Source organism: Triturus cristatus, chromosome 9 (genome assembly GCF_964204655.1).
Source record: "Triturus cristatus chromosome 9, aTriCri1.1, whole genome shotgun sequence".
Lineage (NCBI taxonomy): Eukaryota > Metazoa > Chordata > Amphibia > Caudata > Salamandridae > Triturus > Triturus cristatus.
The window spans coordinates 1,263,631,872-1,263,651,888 of record NC_140592.1 but is presented as its reverse complement, the minus strand read 5'-3'; the positions used below and the strand labels follow the sequence as shown (position 1 = coordinate 1,263,651,888).

The 20,017-nt window shown below is 50.5% G+C and overlaps 1 protein-coding gene across 13 annotated transcripts in view; it reads left to right on the top strand.

Moving 5' to 3' along the window:
• HECTD1 (HECT domain E3 ubiquitin protein ligase 1) overlaps nucleotides 1-20,017 on the top strand; it is a 559,621-nt gene that overhangs the window by 267,676 nt on the left and 271,928 nt on the right. For all 13 annotated transcript variants that reach the window (XM_085627391.1, XM_085627395.1, XM_085627387.1 and 10 more), the window contains exons 15-17: nucleotides 3,993-4,069; nucleotides 11,688-11,822; nucleotides 12,519-12,665. In XM_085627391.1, coding sequence (XP_085483517.1) covers nucleotides 3,993-4,069; nucleotides 11,688-11,822; nucleotides 12,519-12,665 — 359 coding nt within the window. The remainder of the gene's footprint in view (nucleotides 1-3,992; nucleotides 4,070-11,687; nucleotides 11,823-12,518; nucleotides 12,666-20,017) is intronic.

Below are 20,017 nucleotides of genomic sequence, written 5' to 3'. Positions count from 1 at the left end.
TATCAAAATACTTTCTCAGAATGAAATGCTGTAGTTGTATACTTTCAATAAGCAATAGACTTTTAAATGCAATAGTTACAGTTGTTGCAATAGGCAACACAATTCAAACACAATTATAACATTGAGCTCAATGGGAGTTTTTAAGTACATGCAATTTCAATTACTTTGCGTATGATTTTCTTACTCGGGGTTGGATCCTGGATTCAACCCTGGTGGATTTCCTGTAAACAGTTGAAAGAAATCGTTTTTGTTACACAGGCGGTTTTTAAGGAATATTTGTGTGTTTCAAAAATCGACAGAAGAATTTCTGGCAAAAACCAGGCAATGTTATCCTATGGAGGAAAATCAGGTTATCGGTAAGTACAGTTGTGATTACTTTTCAGGGTCAGTGCTGGGCACCAAGATTCAGCACTGGAATCTCTCCTGATGGCAGGTGAGTAATTTCGTTTTCATTATTCGGCTGATTTTTAGGGAATATTTTAAAGTTTCAAAACTCGCCACTTAGAAGAATTTCCAAGTGAAACCAGTCAAGGTTACCCTATCGAGAAAATGTAGGTTATAAGCTTTCAGGTAAGTACTCGACTGGCAGAGTTAAGGTTCTGGGCATAGACTCGGGGGTCTCCCAGTGTCAGGTAGGTACAGTTGTTACAAAATGGAGTTGATGCACACGCTATAAAATAAGTGAATATTTCAATAAATCAAATGCAGCGAAAGCTCCAGTTCTTCTTTGTTTATTGGCAAGATTCTTCCACTCCCCAACGCGTTTCGTCGTTTGGAGGGGATTAACCCATACGACTTCCTCAGGGCTGGAAGTAACACAAATAACAAATGTATAGAGAAATGGCGCCAAAAAAACACACAAAAGATATATCCCACAGTTCCTTAAAACTCAGAGCAAAAGGATAAACGGTTCAGTAACAGGAAAATGTGAGAATAACAATGAGTAGATAATGTTGAAACGTCAGTATAAGATATAAATCCTAAAACATAATAATAATTACGAGGAACACAATTCAGCGGTGGTGTCAGCAGAAATATACCTCTAAAGAATCTACTCACCAACCCGTGTGAGTCTCATGCTGCAAATAATTTAAAAAGAAATGTCTGTACCTTAATTTTTCGAAGAACTGCAAACCTATAATGGTGCAAATAACCCAATATTAATCATTGCGTCACACATGAGGCACAATCAATCATGGTATTCATGAGGTCAAATAAATACCTGTTAAGACTTGATAATAATCACAAGTCCCAATATCACAACCGAAATGCAGCAAAATCATAGAATGGCCATCCAAGCGTCAAAGGCCTATGTAAAGAGCACCTGAAACAACAATATATGGAATTTTGTAACACTAAAATAAAGCAAACGCACCAAATCAAAGGCTACAAGAAAGTTCCTTCCGACTTACCCTAATTTACATCCACAGTATTAGTTACAAAGTATCCGATTGCCTGCAAATCCTTTATGAAAGTCGTCAACTCAATAAGTGACCTAAAGATAAGAAAACTTAAATTAACACCGATCTAATCTAGATCCTAAACAAGATACTCGCGCCAAACGTCCAATCCGCTCACCTGAAAAGCGGCTTCTGAGATCCCGAGTACAGGAACCAGGCGCTGCTGCTGACAACTTCCGTGATAATATAGCATGGGTTAGTAATAGAAAAGGTGACTAGCAACAAATTCGAAAGTTGTTACACCATCAGCGGCTCAGGGGCAGCCGGGTGCAGAGAGAGTTAGGCCCAATGTTAGCCTATCGCGGGCAGGGGGCCTTTGGTTGGTGGCTGCTAGCAGGCAGGCCACGCGGCTGGGGGAGCTGGGCTCCTGGTCACTCACACAGGGCAAGTGGGGAAGTAGTTTAGGATAGATGTTGCACTTCCAGGGGCACTCGGGCTGTTGGGTGCAGGGTGCTTTTGAGCCGTCGCGCGCTCAATGCATTTCAATGGAGATGCTACCAGATGAACAAAGGCTGCAAGCTCGGGGACGGAGATTCTTCAGGTGCGACCACCACTTCGAGAGGTAAGTTGGGAAGCTGTAGGTTAGGTAGGCACCCAGGAGTTGGGCACAGGGGGCTGCAGGGCACCGGGTGCAGGGGTGCCTTTTGGCGTCGGGAAATCTTACCCTTTGCTGGTCGCGGTTGGAGGGGTCCCTGGTTCTGAGGCTGCAGGCGTCGACCGGAGCGTCGAGGAGGGTCCTTGGGTGATGGATTCGGGGTCACAGTCGCCGGGGGACGTCCTCGTGGTCTTTGTCCACTCAGGCACAGGCCGGGCTCGGCGGGTGCAGAGTGTGCAGGAGTCGCGGTTCCTGGCTGGCACCAGGGCTTTGTTGCTTGCTTTGAGCAGAACCACTGCTCATGGGAGTCCCAGTCTTTTAGAGTCACAAGGCAGTCAGGTCCTCCGGGTTTTTTGAGGTTGCTGACCACTGGAGACGCCGGGGTTTAGCAGGAGCAGGTTCGAGGGTCGACAGGCCGGTAGGGCTGGGGCCAAATCAGTTGGTGTCTTCCTCTTGTTGGCAGCTGCATGGCAGGTCTTCTTATTTCTTGATTTTCTTGCTTGTTTTGGAATCTGGATCTGAGGAAGGAAGGTTCAGGGTGCCCCTAAATACTAAATTTAAGGGCGTTACAGGTAGGTAAAGGGCAGGGACCAATGGGTCCCTTCCTTGGGGTGGGTACACCCCCTATCCTGCCACTCCTGTGGGAGGGGGGCAGTAGCCAAATCGTGATTGGGCAGGTCTCCCCATCTTCAAGATGGCGAGAGCCCGGAGATGTGCTTCACCTCGCCTCCCCCCACCTTAGGGGTGGGGTAGGCAGAGGCTGGCACACTCCCTTTCCTTCCTTGGGGTTTCCCGCCAGTCTTCCCGCCAGAGTGGGGGTCAGAACCGGTGGGGGCCAGTTGCAGAGTACAGCAAGTGGCCTGGAGAAGCTCACAAAGGCGGCATGCCTTTGAAGCTTCCCCTGCCCATCCTGGGGGATGAGACCTAGCACCTCGCCCAGTATGTGCATTGTTGCAGGCCCAGGAGAGCGGATGGCTCTATACCCAGGGGTCCAGCAGCATGTCTGCTGTGTGGCAGCCCCTCAGACAAGACGTGAATTGTAGGTTAGGTAAGTTGCCCTCTGTCGTGCATTGTACATTAAATCCCACACTGGCATCAGTGCGGGTTTAATGTGCTGAGAAGTTTGATACCAAACTTCTCAGTGTTGCCATCATGGTGCTGTGGAGTTCGTGTTGACGACCTCCCAGCACCATATACTCTTAATGTCAGCACTGCACTTACAATGTCCAGGAATGGACCTGGGTACTGAAGGGGCACAGGGCTCATGCACCTGTACCCACACCACTGACATAGGGCACCCAGCTAGAGGGGTGACAGAGGTATGCCAGGGCAGTGTGTGTTGTGGGCATGGCACACAGGAATGTTTGCCATGTCGACTCTGTTTTGTTCTGCACCCAGACACTCAGCCTGCAAAGGCAGTGTGTGTGTGTCAGGATACAGGGCCTCCAAGGGTGGCACAATAAGTGCTGCAGCCCTTAGGGGCCTTCTCTGGTCACAATGCCCTGGGTACCTAGGGTACCATTTACCAGGGGCTGACGTGGCCAGAGATGCCAATTGGGTTTAGGCTGTCATGCAGTTTTAGGGAAGGAACACAGGCCCTGGGTACCTGATTGGCCAGAGCCCAGGGCACACTCAGTCAAAGTACATCAGCAATTCAGCAAAAAGTGGGGGCATACCATGCAAGAAAGTTGGCACTTTCTCACACCAACTAAATGTGAAGCCTCCCTAATGCGACACTGTGCTCCTTGTGAATCTTTCAGTGTTGTAGAAGGTTGCCTTTGACTTGGCACTACTCTCCACATGAAGCCTCCTTTCCTGGAAAGACTGACTTGGGAGGGCTTCCAGAACTGGACACTCAAAGATGTTGGGGTTTCTGATTTAACAGAAAGTCTTTAGTATATTTTTGTAAGTAACCTCCTCTTTCCCTCACTTCACAGGATCAGAGTTTGTGACCGGTTGGACTGGTAAAAGGGGCCGGAAACTGAAGTCCAAGTCTGAGAAAATCAAGCAGAAGGTAATCATGGGGATTATTGTGGATGGCTGCTTCCCGCATTCTGATGGTGGCATATAGTGGTGTTGGCTACATGAGAGTGGCGTCAATCTGCACTGGCCTGGGAGGTTGCCCTCCTTCAGCAATGCCAGTCAGTGAGGACTCTTTGGCCATTTCCAGCTGCAGTTAAATCTGCAAATATCCTAAGACCTCGCTCTGAAAGTGCTGTTGTGGTGGTTGATGTGTTTACTCCTGACATAAAGCAGAGACGTACTTAAATTACCAGACTTTCACAGTTCTAGCGTGTTTCTAACCCCAATGCAAAGAGGAATGAAGGAACAACTGAGTGGACTTTCTGCCAGCTGTGCCCCAGCAAAGGTAGATCTGATATCATCAAATGAGCAATGCTGGTGTAACTGTTTTTATGTGAACAGCCCACATTGAACCATCTTTTGGAGAGAGGATGTAGCCTTACGGCTAGAGCGGTCGACCTCGAAGCTGGGGAACCCGGTTCGAGTCTCGGAAGGGACGCTCAACATCCTGTGATTCTGGGCAAATCACTTCATCTCCCTGAGCTTAACAAAAAATGAATGTGTCCATCTGTAACGAAACTGGTGCTCATGTAAAGATAACTGATATCTTTGGGTCAAGTTTGCGCTATAAGACTCTTTAAAAAAAAAAAATAAAATCATTAGCTATTTGTTTTATTGACCTCACTGTTGTGAAAGGCTATAATCACACCTGTCAGTTTTAAATTACACACAGTTTTTAGAAGTAGGATCTACCCACTGAGCTACCGTTCCAATTTACACCACACAGTTTCTGAAAAAGCTTATATGCCGCTCCTCATGCCTGCTAAAGAAATTGTGCCTTCTGTTTTTGAAACCACCTTCGAGGAGCTTAGCCTACTGGGGGTGGTGAGGGGTGTGTGTGTGTCCTGAAATTATGCATGTATTGTCTGCTTTTCCAACTTTGTTTAGAGGCAGATGCCTGCCTGTTCTGCAACACAATTTGGATTTTGCCTAATTCTGGTACCAATCCATTAGGTACCTAAAATTGCTGAGTTTTGTATTGTGCACATTCACCGCCTAACTCAGTAGTGTTCACTTTTAACAAGCCTCCCCTTCAGTGAGAACTCACTTATGATCGCAGTCAAGATCATCAGACACTGAGCCAGTTTCTGTGCTCCTTTTAAACACTGAATCTGAAAGTCTGAAGCACACCTATTCATTTGCCTTACTTCAAAGTTCATCCATTTAGTCCAGTTTAGCGTGCATGCACTTATTTTAGCGCTCCGTTCCTTTGCGCTATAGTATTAAAGACACTGTTTTATGGCACGTACGTCCCGTCCCACAGAAGAGTTGCACAGCTGTATACACATTTGAGAAACGCAATCACTCGTACCCTTTATTATTGTCAAAATCAATCCATTTTTTATTAGCTTCTTTATAACCAAAGTTTAATTCATCACGTCGAAGAAATGAAGTCCAAAATTTTTCCGCATTTAAATTGCTCAAGAATTGCCCATCTGGGCCGATTCACTGGCACGTAAAAGAACTCCATGTTATTCAGTGCACTTCGCTTTCACCCAATGCAGAATATAAGTGAAGTAGTGTTGAAGACGGGTTTGATTTCTTATGTTAATTAAAATGGTTTGTAATTCTGGGTCGGGAATTGGAGAAAATACATTGACTTTTTTACGGTTTATTTTTGTTTATTTTGTGTTTGTAAAGCAACATGTATGGGGCTGATGTTCATGTTTTCATTGTTTTTTTTGATAAACATTGTTTTGCGTGAAACAACAGAAAAAACATTGAGCCTGACGAACCACCAAGTTACAAGCACGTGACATAAAAGCATACCATCCGCCCGCCCCCACCCAAAGCCCCCCCCGCCACCCCCCCCGACCACAGAATCAGAGCACATTGCCCAGCCATTTCCCCCAGACCCTACGGTATTTTTTAAGACAGCCCCTCGCCTGATAAAGGGTTCGCTCCTGTGCCGCACACCAGTCCACTCCCGTGCTCCATTTGGCCAAGCTAGGCGGTTGTGGGTGCTTCCAAGCCGCTGCTATATCCCTTTTCGCCACCATGAATGCAGTCATGAGGAAAAGCTTCTCTGCGCGCGTGCCGTCCAGGCCCTCAGTGATGCCCAGAAGGGTGTGCCGAGGGTTATGTGGCACCACCCATCCCAAGACCTCCGTAAGATCTGCCTCTATGCCCCCCCAGTAACCCCCCAAGTCCGGACAAGACCACACCATGTGAATGAAATCAGCCGGGTCAAAACCGCAGCGGGGGCAAGCTGCCACAGCGGAGAGGCCCGCCCGGTGTAGACGAGCCGGTGTGAGGTAGGCTGTATGCAGGTAATAAATTTGGATAAGCCTCAATTTGGCGGAGGCAGTCACCAGCCTGGGGGCCATAAGGGCGTCCCACCAGTCAACCTCGTCCAGGGGACCCACCCATTCCTCCCATCGTGCCTTCAAGCCCTCCCGGACCATGGGGGTATTATTAATAAGGGAACGATGTATTCGGGAGATGCCCCCCCGCCCCAGGTTACCCAGCAGGACCTGAGCCTCCGGGGGGCTGTGATCCGGCAGCCTAATGTCCAGAGGGGTGTAGAGGCGTATGGCGTGCCGCAGTTGAAGGTACCTGTAAAATTGAGAGGAGTGAAGGGAGAAGCGCGCCTGCAGTTCCGAGTAGGAGCACATGCGCCCCCCCCCCGCCAGACGTCCCCCAGCTGGGAGACGCCGAGCAAGTCCCAGGACCTGAAACCCTCCAGGCCCGCAACGTCCCGCATCCACGTCCCATGCCAAAGGGGAGTGGCACGAGTCAGTCTCCCGGTCCACCGGGTATGGCGAAGCGCCGCCCGCCAAGCCAGGAAGACCGCCTTAGTGATGTCTGGGCAGGAGGCAGGGACGGGGGCACCGTACAGGCGGTCCTGAATGCAGGAGAAACCCAGGTCCCCTAATTCCACCCTATAGGCCGGATCGGACCATCCCCCCCAAACCAGTCGTGGATGACCAGAAGACGGGTGGCCAAGTAATAGAGGTAGAGATTGGTCATGCCCAGCCCCCCATCAAAGGTGGGCAGGCGACAGGTCGACAGGGCCAGCCGCGGTCTCCCACCACCCCAAAGAAACCTGGCCGCCAACCCATCCAGCTCGCGAAACCAAGGCCGTGGGAAGGACACAGGAGTGTTTTGCAGTACATAAAGAAACCGGGGGAGAATCATCATTTTGTATAGTGCTACCCTCCCCAGCGGATTGAGCGGGAGCGATTGCCATCGCGCCAGATCGACCTTGGCCTTCTTGACCAGGGGGGTCACGTTAAGAGCCCAGCTCAGCTCCGGGAGAAGGGAGACCCAAATGCCCAGATATTTGAAGGACAACCGACGGAGGGGAATCGCGTCCTGCCAATCAAAACACTCCCGGGAGGGGTGTAGGGGCACAAGAACCGACTTCCGCGGGTTTAAGTAGAGGCCGGACGCGCGGCCAAAGTGGCCTAGGAGATAGAGCGCACGGGGGCCTGAACACGCCGGGTCACTAAGGTACAGTAGAACGTCGTCCGCGTAGAGGGCTATCTTGTCCGATGGTAGACCCGGCCACTCCCAGCCCCGAAGGAGAGGATCCGTTCGGATCAAGACAGCAAGGGGTTCCATTGCGAGAGCAAAGAGGAGGGGCGACAGCGGGCACCCCTGCCGTGTTCCCCGTCCGATCCGGAATGGTCTCGACAGTGCCCCGTTGACCAACACTCTGGCGCGGGGGCGCGCGTAAAGGACTCGCACCATGCCAACAAACTTGGGGCCGAAACCCATGTGGGTCAGGACCTCAAAGAGGTAGGCCCACCCGACAGAGTCAAAGGCCTTTTCAAAATCAGCGAGCAGGAGAGTGAGATATGGAGATAGGCGGTGACGGTGAGCCAAGGCCACGTGAAGGCGACGAAGGCAGTGGCGAGTGCCCCGGTCCGGCATAAAGCCGCATTGGTCCGAATGCACCAAGTCCGCCAAGAAGGGCCGGAGCCTTTGGGCCAGGACCGCCGCGTAAATTTTAATATCTGTATTAATAAGGGAGATCGGCCGGTAGGCCGACCTATCACGAGGAGGCGGCGTGGACTTGGGCAGGACCACAATTGTGGCAGTGTCGGCTTCCGGCGGGAAGGAGCCTCGCTCGACCGCTTCCGCGTAGAGAGCACCCAACCGCGGCACCAGGTGTTCTTTATAGGTGGCATAAAACTCCTGGGGAAAGCCGTCAGGTCCCGGGGTCTTCCCCGCGGACGTGCGCCCTATCGCATCGCCAATCTCCTCAGGAGAGATGGGGACCTCCAGACCCTCCCAATCACCCGACCGAAGACGGGGAAGCCGCTGGCCACTGGCGGCAAGCAATGAAGCCAGGGAGAGGTCCGTAGGTACCCCGGGATTGGGCACAAGGGGCCGCGGGCGCCGCGTGCAGCGGTGCCTTTTGGTGTCGGGAAATCTTACCCTCTGTTGATCGCGGTTGGGGGGGCACCTTGTTCTGAGGCTGCAGGCTTCTTCAGGAGTGTCGAGGGAGGTCCTTGGGTGCCGGACTCGGGGTCACAGTCGCCGTGGGGTCGTCCTCGGGGTCTTTGTTCACTCCGGCACTGGCCAGGCTTGGCAGGTGCAGAGAGTGCTGTGTTCGCGGTTCCGGGCTGCTGCCAGGGATTAGAGGTAGGTTTTGAGTAGAGCCTCTACTCATGGGAGTCCCAGGGGCTTAGAGCCAAAAGGTAGCCAGGTCCTCCGGGGTTTGTGAGGTTGCTGGCCACAAGAGATGCCGGGTTGGAGCAGGAGCAGGTACGAGGGTCGACAGGCCGGTAGGGCTGGGGCCAAAGCAGTTGGTGTCTTCCTCTTCTTAGCAGCTGTAGGGCAGGTCTTCTTTCTTCTTGCTCTTCTTTGTATTTTGGAATCTGGAATCTGGGGAAGGAAGGTTCAGGGTGCCCCTAAATACTAGATTTAGGGATGTTACAGGTAGGTGGAGGGCAGGGACCAATGGGTCCCTGTCCTGGGGTGGGTACACCCCCTATCCTGCCGCTCTCCTGTGGGAGGAGGGCAGTAGCCTAGTCCTAATAGGGTAGGACTTCCCATCTTCAAGATGGCGAGAGCCCGGAGATGTGCTTCACCTCGCCTCCCCACCTGAGGGGTGGGGTTGGCAGGCTGGCACATCCCCTGTCATTATTTGGGGTTTCTGGCCAAAGATTCCCGCCAGAGTGGGGGGTTGCAGTGGCCTGGGGAAGCTCACAGATGCGGCATGCCTTTGAAGCTTCCCCCTGCCCATCCTGCGGGAGGAGATTTAGCACCTCGCCCAGGATGTGCATTGTTGCAGGCCCAGGAGAGCTGGGGCTCTCCTACCCAGGGGTCCAGCAACATGTCTGCTGTGTGGCAGCCTCAGAGCAGACGTGGATTGTAGGTTAGGTTTAAGGGGGCATCTCTAAGATGCCCTCTGGGGTGCTTGGTACATTAAACCCACACAGATGCCAGTGTGGGACTTAATGTGCTGAGAAGTTTGATACCAAACTTCTCAGTCTTCAGTTTTGCCATTATGGTGCTGTGGAGTTCGTGTTTGACGCGCTGTCAGCACCATGTACTCTTAAATGGCAGCACTGCACTTACAGTGCTCAGGAATGGACATGGGTACTGTAGGGGCACAGGGCTCCTGCTCCTGTGCCCACACCATTGGCATAAGGCACCCAGCTAGAGGTGTGGCTGATGTATGCCATGGCAGTGTAGGTGATGGTCATGGCTCAGAGGGATGTGTGTCATGTCGACTTTATTTTTGTCTTGCACCCAAACACTCAGCCTGCAAAGGCAGTGTGTGTGTGTAAGGGTACAGGGCCTCTAAGGGTGGCACAATGAGTGCTGCAGCCCTTAGAGGCCTTCCCTGGTCACAAGGCCCTGGGTACCTAGGGTACCATTTACCAGGGGCTGACATGTGGCCAGGGTTTGCCAATTTTGGTTTTGTTTGTTTTAGGGAAGGAACATAGGCCCTGGGCACCTGATTGGCAGGAGTCCAGGGCACACTCAGTCAAAGTACATTCAGCAATTCAGCTAAAAGTGGGGGCATACCATGCAAGAAGGACGGCACTTTCTCACACTGCCTGTCAGGTAGCTTGAGCCTACAGTTTGGGGTCAACCTTTAGGAGGAGGGAATGATGTCTCTCCGTCCATTGGACGCAGCTTGCATTTCCTAGAAACACTATGGCGCGCTGCTCCCACCCTGGAAGCAGAGATCTTAGAACAATAAACATTTCAAAACTTTAAATGTAAATTGGCATTTATTAAGCGCAAGCTGTCACTCCGCACGGAGCATCCTGGCGCTTTAAGGACCACTAACATCTGTCAAGACTCTGGAAAGACCCTTACAGCTGTGAAATCCGTTAACAGTAAAAGCATCTGTTTTTGAAGGTACCTTGAAATACGACGCTCCCTTTCTGCACGAGCCCCAAGGGCGTTCATTTTAATTTACAGCCACATGGGTTGTGCTACAGATACATCCTTTAAAGGCCTTTGTTGCTCTTTCATGCTAGCTCCCCCTTGGTCAGATCAGTAGTGAGCATATGCATACCTGTATTTGTTTTCAGTGATTGGCCCAATGAATCTATAATTCGCATTCAGTAATTCAGATTTTGGTCTCTTTGTTTTTGTTGGCCATTATTTGGTGCTGATGTAACCATGGACTGATTTTTTTCTGAGACTTATTGTGTTTCTGTGTTTACCTAGGTTAAGGTTCCCCCAGTGAATGACGCTGTTATAGTGTGACTTGGCATACAGACTTTAGTTTTGTCATTTGTGTGACTTGTGTTTCGAGTAGGAGTGTTGGTATCATAGATGATCCATCCTATTGCTGCTACAATCAGATTTAGCAGTCTGTAAGCCTGTGGAAAGTGGCTTGGCCTAATCCTGCCCAATTGGTACCATGTGCTCACAAAACACAGACTGTAAACAATGCTGCAAAACCAAAGAGAAGATAACTAGATCATGTTGCTTCATTTTTTCAATTAAGACTTTTGAATCTTTCTCCAAGAAGTATGAAACCAGAGCTAGGCGTCATGCAGTGTTCTATAATATCAAATAAGCGTGGTGAAAAACATCGGTAACATAATTAAAAGTCCAGCAGAGTGCAAGAAAAAGTTATCTTTGCTAATGTGACAGCTGTATTCGCAGAGCTATCAATGGTTAGATTATGGTACGCCAGAACCAAAGAACTCAAGAGCCAACTTCCATTAGACCTTGTCCAGAGCTACCTTCAATGTACCACCTGAACACAGGTGCAAGAAGGGGGGTCACCTGGAGCTGAGCAGGCCGAGCTCTTGTTGCAGAGTGAGCTCACATAAATAGATCACAATTCTAAGAGCAAGCCAAAGGAGGAAAGGTGGAACTTGAATAGGGATTTGTTTTTTTACCAGACAAAAGCAAAACAAAGTCTGTCTTGATTGATTTGATGTTTTGATCTTCGAGGGTCAATGATTTCAATCACCATGGAGGGTGCGGAAGAGGAATTGAATAGGAAGTGTCTTGTGTTCAGGTAAATGGGATGTTTTGCCAAGATTGTAGGGCTCATCAGCCTAGTGTACCTTAAAAGACCTCCCTGTATGCTGTATCCTGACTTGTTAATATCTTTTTCTGACACTCAGGTTCGAGCCACAGCGAGAGACTTATACGATGATCACTTTAAGGCAGTTGAGAGCATGCCTCGGGGTGTGGTGGTGACGTTAAGGAATATTGCGACTCAGCTGGAATCCGCTTGGGAACTGCACACCAACCGGCAGGTGAGTATTCTGGGGACTGGACGTGTTAGAGAATGGCGCTCCAAACTATTGCTGTCCTAGAGATTGGGGATGTATTAGATGAAATGTAAGCCACTCCTGCGGACACACGCCTAGCGATGTTTTCATTATAGCCTCTGTGCCGCTCAGGGTGCTGTACTCTTACTGTTCACACGCAGTTGGAACGCCGTGTTCCAAAGTGAGTTGCATTGCATTTGGCTCTTTGAGAACTGTGCTGCTTCCTTGATCACCTGCTGCATCATTCACCATTTCACAAAATGTTCTGGTCATTTACCCAGTTCCTCCCCCAAACTTGACTGACTTTGAACTTGTTTAGATCCTGTGAGTTTTGCCTCCCTGAAGAACCCAGAGTTCAGTGGGTTTTTGTTGATCGGTCTAAATGGGCCGCCGTCGCTATGTATTTCGGCCGTAAGCGCAAGTGTTGTCACCAGTTTTGTTTTTTAAGCTATTACTTGTGATAGAAGCCCCCTGGTTGGTTAGGTAGAGCTACTTAGTCCTTTCCTGTATCTCAGTTTAAACTCTTAATTGGATGGCAGTCAGGATTGGCCGCTTTGTCCACTTCTTGCTCTGGTAACCCTACATTTTCTGTAATTTGGGAAATATTGGGACCATTGTCTACATTTAGCTTTGGTGTTGGTTCCTCTCCTGCATCTAGTTTTAAAGCTTCTCATTTTACAGATCATCGAAGGAGAAAACACCTGGAGGGACCTGATGAAGACTGCTTTGGAGAATCTCATTGTGTTGTTGAAGGATGAAAATACGATATCTCCCTATGAAATGTGCAGCAGCGGGCTGGTGCAGGCCCTCCTCACTGCTTTAAATAACGTAAGTGTTCAATGTAGCCGGTGCCACGTGAGCGCTGTAGGGCAGAAGTAGGGTGGTGTAGGCCCTCTTCAGAGCATAAAATGTGTCTGTTAGTCTGGATGGGGTTACATAGGGAGCTCAATGGCACTCCGCATCGTAGCCCTCCACGCTACTGTAAATCGCATATGTCTTCAGCGTGGCTTGGGTACTGTGCAGCAGCAAGTCTATGCAGGACCTCCGCACTACGGTAAACAAGAGAAGTGTGGCTTGGGGTGGCACTGAGAGTGCTGTGGTGCAGCAGCATAGAAGGGCTCCTCAGTTGCACGGTTTTAAACCATGGAGGTGTACATCATGGCACGAATGGTGTAGAGCATAACGGTGCAGCAGGCTGGCGTAGGCCGCACTCCCGATTTTAAACAAGTTGACTACACCGTGGCTCACTCAGTTCGGCATTCTTTGTATATATCAAAACACAATGGTACCTGTGGGAAAAGTGAAGCAGTAACAATGGTATTTCTGATAATGGTAATCGTTGGGCACAATGGCAATAGTTATGGGAGGAGATGCACAAACGAAAAAGAGAAAAGAAAATTCAAACAACCAAATGAATAAAATGCAAAATTCTTTATATAGAAAATTGAAGTAAAAATAGAAAGGTGTAAGGTGTCCCAAGTGAAATTAGAACCTATAAATACAAGTGGCAAGTTGTGACATACTTCTAGTCAGTATGCATTAATTATTCACATTGTTTTTTGATATATAATCTATACCCAGGTTCCTTGTGAGTAGGGTGACCCTTGTTTCTCCTGTACACCATCCTTTGTATAACATACATTTCAGCATATTTTGGTTGGGCAAGTGAATACCTTGATGCTTCAGCATGTTGGGGTAGTCCTTCCTCACTGCCTTAAAAAATATAACTGGAGAGCATGACTTAGAGGCTAGTGTTTACCATGGTGCAGCACCGAACTAGTGCATTCCCTCCTCACAGAGATTAGAGAGTACAGTGTAGCTATTCAATGCCTTAAATGTTGTAAACCTGTTGCATAGCAGGGGCATAGTGAGGACTGCAATGCAGCTGCAGGAGGATGCTGGGCCTCCCTTCTGAGCTGGACAGATGGGAGAGTGAGTACCACAGGTAGTATCTGTCTGCTGCAGCCAGTCTCACGTCTTTAAATAGTAGCTGAGCTATGAGGTCAACAGATACTAAAATGTCTCTTCCGCACCTCTCATTACCAGAGCCTGGTCTGAGAGATAGATATAGAGATATCCCCCAAATATGCCCCCATCTAGTATTCACTGATGCACAGCAAGGAGCATGTGCTCTGGATCTCTGCCTGTACTCTACACAATGCCCGGGTGTCCTCTCTGCAGTATTGTCTGCGCTCACCTCTTCAGCGCATTGATATAGGTTGAATGTGGAGGGTTGTGTTCTAATGCATTTCAGTTACCATTGCTCGGCCTACTGGGCAGTATCCATAGCGGGTCCTGTTTACCTCTGGTGGACTCCATTTGAATAGACATGGTACTCTTTCCACACTTGGCTCTCTCAGGGTAACGAAAACTAGCGGTTCGATATAGAGCCACACTCAGTAAACAGAATGTACGTTAAGGGCTACAAGAATAACCAGACTTTCACTAACCGAGCAGTCGAACTGATAATGCTCTGCTGAAAGTACTATGTGCTAGCACTTGGTGGACCGGAGCTACAACTGCTCTAGCGTCTACGTGGCATATGACTGTGAGAGATCTCTCCTAGGATTCGGGTAGAGCGCATTCAATAGAGGATGTCTTTTGCTCTGATTATTTTTACTATAATTCTTTTCTACCTGCCCCATCAATGGGGCTTGGCGCCAGACAGAGGAAATGTTGCTTTCAACTCTGTGTCTTCCAAGCCTTTCTTCTTTGGATGGTCTCTGGCTGAAGTGAGGTTATTTGGGCTCAGCCTTGTTGGCTGAATGGGCAAAAAGGATCCCATAAAAATAGACAAAACCCACACCTGAAATGCCCACTTACATAAGAGCTATTTAAACTACAAGTGTCACTTGACTGTCTTTTCCAATGTGCACCAGTGATATGGGGAAGAAGCATAAATCTAGTGCATTATAAGCGCCCCACTAAACTAGACATCTGATTTCAAGGTGATCTATAACGTTAAGTCCCTGAACATGTTTCAAAGCGATCTCTGCCGGCCACAGATGGCGTATTTAATTGAATGATTAAACTTTTTATCTGGTAAATTATGGAGCCAACAATGATGAAAGAATTTGTGAAGTGTACATTCAAGTAATAGTGGTTAAGGATAATGCAGACCAAAAGGTAGAAATAAGTGAAGAATTAACTAAATCATTGTGAGAATGTGCCAGCTTTCTTGCACGGTATGCCCCCACTTTTTGCTGAATTGCTGAATGTACTTTGATCGAGTGTGCCCTGGACTCCTGCCAATGCTGAATGTACTTTGACCGAGTGTGCCCTGGACTCCTGCCAATCAGGTGCCCAGGGCCTATGTTCCTTCCCTACAAAAACCTCAAACCCAAATTGGCCAACCCTGGCCACATGTCAGCCCCTGGTAAATGGTACCCTAGGTACCCAGGGCCTTGTGACCAGGGAAGACCTCTAAAGGCTGCAGCACCCATTGTGCCACTCTTAGAGGCCCTGTACCCTAACACACACACACTGCCCTTGCAGGCTGAGTGTCTGGGTACAAGACAAAACAACGAGTCAACATGGCACACATCCCTGTGTGCCATGCCCACCACCTACTCTGCCCTGGGATACATCAGCCACCCCTCTAGCTGGGTGCCCTATGCCAGTGGTGTGGGCACAGGAGCAGGAGCCCTGTGCCCCTACAGTACCTAGGTCCATTCCTGGGCACTGTAAGTTCAGTGCTGCCATTTAAGAGTACATGGTGCTGAGTGCTCATCAAACACGAACTCCACAGCACCATAATGGCAAAACTGAAGACTGAGAAGTTTGTTATCAAACTTCTCAGCACATTAAACCCACACTAATGCCAGTGTGGGATTTAATGTACCAAGCACCACAGAGGGTATCTTAGAGATGCCCCCTGAAACCTAACCTACAATCCACGTCTGGTCTGAGAGGCTGCCTAGTCTGCCACACAGCAGACATGTTGCTGGACCCCTGGGAAGGAGAGCCCCTGCTCTCCTGGGCCTGCAACAATGCACATCCTGGGCGAGGTGCTAGGTCTCCTCCCGCAGGATGGACGGGGGGAAGCTTCAAAGGCATGCCGCCTCTGTGAGCTTCCCCAGGCCACTTGCAGCCCCCACTCTGGCGGTAAGCCTGGCCGGAAACTCCAAATAAGGACAGGGGATGTGCCAGCCTGCCAACCCCACCCCTCAGGTGGGGGAGGCGAGGTGAAGCACATCTCCGGGCGCTCGCCATCTTGTAGATGGGAGGCCCTACCCAATCAGGACTAGGCTACTGCCCCCCTCCCTCAGGAGAGTGGCAGAATAGGGGGTGTACCCACCCCAGGACAGGGACCCATTGGTCCCTGCCCTTTACCTACCTGTAATGCCCCTAAATCTAGTATTTAGGGGCACCCTGAACCTTCCTTCCCCAGATCCCAAAATACAAAGAAGAGCAAGAAGAAAGAAGACCTGCCGTGCAGCTGCTAAGAAGAGGAAGACACCAACTGCTTTGGCCCCAGCCCTACCGGCCAGTCGACCCTCAAACCTAGTCCTGCTACATCCCGGCACCTCTTGTGACCAGCAACCTCACAAACCCCAGAGGACCTGGCTACCTTTTGGCTCTAAGCACCTGGGACTCCCATGAGCAGAAGCTCTGCTCAAAATCAGCTTCTAATCCCTGGCATCAGCCCGGAACCGCGAACCCTGCACACTCTGCACCCGCCAAGCCTGGCCTGTGCCGGAGTGAACAAAGACCACGAGGACGACCCCCCGGCGACTGTGACCCCGAGTCCGGCACCCAAGGACTTCCCTCGACGCTCCTGATGACGCCTGCAGCCTCAGAACAAGGTACCCCCCCAACCGCGATCAACAGAGGGTAAGATATCCCGACACCAAAAGGCACCCCGGCGCCCTGCGGCCTCCTGTGCCCAACTCCTGGGTACCTACCTATCCTCCAACTACCCAACTTACCTCTCGAAGTGGTGTTGGCACCTGAAGAATCTTCGCCCCCGAGCTTGCAGTCTTTTTCCAACCAGGAGCTTTCCCTTTGAAATCAATTGAGCGCCCAAAGGCTCAAAAGCACCCTGCACCCAGCCGCCTGAGTGGCCCTGGCAGTGTAACCTCTTCACCTATCTACTTCCCCATTTGCTCTGAGCAAGTGACCAGGAGCACATCTCCCACAGCCGCGTGGCCTGCTAGTCAGCAGCCACCAACCAAGGCCCCCCTGCCTCCAATAGGATAACATTGGGCCTAAGTCACTCTGCACCCGGCTGCCCCTGTGCCACTGAGGGTGTAACAACTGTACCTACCTGACCCTGGGAGACCCCGGAGTCTGTGCCCAAAACCTTAGCTCTTCCAGTCGAGTACTTACCCAACAGCCGATAACTCAATATTCTCCATAGGGTAACATTGACTGGTTTCTTCTGAAATTTCTTCCAAGTGTGGAGTTTCTAAAACTTAAAATATTACCCAAAAATCTGCCGAGTAACGAAAACGAAAATACTCACCTGCTTTTAGGAGAGATCCCAGTGCTGGATCTTGGTGCCCAGCACTGACCCTGAAAAATATTCTCAACCGTACTTACCAGTAACCCGATTTTCTTCCATAGGAAACCATTGACTGTTTTTCTGTGAAATTTCTTCTAAGTGTCGATTTTTGCAAATTTTAAATATTCTTTAAAAATCGTGCTAACTGTGAACACGCAAGTTCGAGGCATGTGGGCTGCTGAATTCATATCTGTGCATAGATCGCCGCCTAGTGTTGGGTCCGGATGTTTGCACGTTGTTGTCCTGGAAGAGTCTTCGAAGTATCCTTGGATAGGTGACTCCTCCCCTGGACTACAGTGCGCATGGGCATCCTCTCCATCCTCAGATTGTTTTTTTCCGCCATTGGGTTCGGATGTGCTATCTTAGCTCAAGTTAGGAAAATATTTTGTCGAGGCCAAAAGGCCTTTAGTTCGCGTCGGTACTGTTTATCGATCGGTTTTCGATACAACCTTGTTAGTTTACTAACTTTCAGCACCGACTTTTTTCGCATTTACCTGTTCATCGTCTACTTCGACGATGGAATCGAGGACGCCATTCAAGAGGTGTCCGGTATGCAATGCGAAGTACCCACACATCGACGTCCATCCGGTGTGCAACAAATGCCTTTCGCCGGACCACGACGAATCGACATGCATGGCCTGTGCCCGGTTCCGTTCAAAAAAGACTCTACGGAATCGACGAGCGGCGAGACTCGAGGCGCAGCACGCGGCACCGGCCCCAGCAGACATCTTCAACGAGGCCGAAGACGTCGAAGAATTGGAAGTCTTACCCTCCAGTCCCGTTTCCGAACACGGATCCGGATCGGACGAAGTCGACGAATCACTCTTCCACAGAGGTGAAGACGACACCGAGGTAGGAGACGACGAGGAGGCCTTAGGGGCCGAAGAGAGTAGCTCCAATGATGAACAAGGCCTACCTGTTCAGACCGAAGAAGGCCCAGTTCCACGGCCTATGGCTCCGGTCGAGGGATCGCCTTCGGGCCTTACCCGAGACCCATCCCGCAGTTCTTCGGCCCCGCCCTCGGGCCCGGCCTCGGACATCCAGCGGCAGCCATTACCGCTTAAACCAGCTGGTTTCCCTTCCATAAAACCGAAACCGAAAGCTGCTCCGGTTCCAACGAAACCGAAACCGAAAGTGGCGCTGGTCGGATCGAGGCCTTCCACGCCTTCGACGCCAGCGCGACGCCTCGACACCGACCGCACCAAGAGAGACTTCGGTGCCGAACTTGAAGCGGGCGACGTCGGAGTCGATAAACGGAAAAAGGCCTTCGGCGCCGACAAACCTACTCGGCTCCCGGCACCGACGCCACTGACACCGAGGGCTGCGCCGCCTGCTGCGTCTCGCATCGCTCCCTCGACGACACCAAAGCCTCACGCATCGAAGACGTCGACGGTCATCTCCGCACCTCGACTCGATGAACCACCGGCACCGAAAAAGTCCACGGCCGCCTCTACGAACCTGGTCGGTGCCAAAGCCTCAAAGGCGCTCCAAGGACGACCTGGTGCGACACAAAGCAGCAAAACCAAGGCTGCCCTCCAGGACCCGTCGGGTTCCGGTCCGATCGAAGCTCCGGCAGCCTCTTCGGTGCCAGCCAACATTACCTTTGGCTTGCCTCCGTCAACAATCCCGAAAATGTTCCAACTCAGGACACGGGTCACCCAGACTACGATTACACCTGCTGAGACGTCTCCGTCACGTGTCGACGCCAACACTGGCAGGATGATTCTCCACGAGCGAAGGATAACTTCGGAACCACCGTTGGACCCTTTCAGGATCCCACTAAAAAGGAAGCTGCCTGTAGAATCAGAACCTCTCCTTTATGAACCTTTTCACTCATCCTACCAGGATCCACAACTATTCTCCCCCACACGTTCCGACACGGATGCGTTGGAGGATTACATGGATGACCAAGTCCCCTACCATGGAGACACAGACCCTGATGACCTGCAGGACCCTGATCACACTTGGGGCGACCCGGTAGACCCAGGTGCACCTCTCGATGCACAGGACCCACAACTCTATGGGGCAAAAACATCTCCCACAGAGGATACTGCAGCCTTCAACGCTCTTATTGAACGTGCTGCCAATAACCATGGGGTGCAGCTTCACTCTGACACCGTCGAAGATGACTTTCTTATGGACACTTTCGCATCCTCAGAACGGCATGTAAAGACTCTGCCCATGTTGAAAGGAGTCCTCAAACCAGCCAAGGACATTTTCAAGGAACCCACCAGGGCACGAGTGATAAACCCCAGGATTGATAAGAAATACCGATCAGCACCTGGGGACCCTACTTACATCAGAGGACAATTACCACTAGACTCCATTGTCGTAGCGAATGCTCGCAAGAGGGCACACTCGCAAACGACAGGTGACGCTCCTCCCCCGGACAAAGAGTCCAAGGTGTTAGAGACCTCTGGCAGGAGAGTTGCCGCCCAAGCAGCCAACATATGGCGCATAGCCAACACTCAAGCGCTCCTTGCTCGCTATGATAGAGCGCACTATGACACACTCGAGCAAATATTCCAACATCTCCCTGACCAGTTCAAGGAAGGCGCAGAAATGCTCATCAGAGAAGGACAGCTACTCACGAATGCTTCCATCAAGTGTGCACTAGATGCTGCAGACACGGCTGCCAGGGCCATAAACACAAGCGTCATGCTGCGACGACATGCCT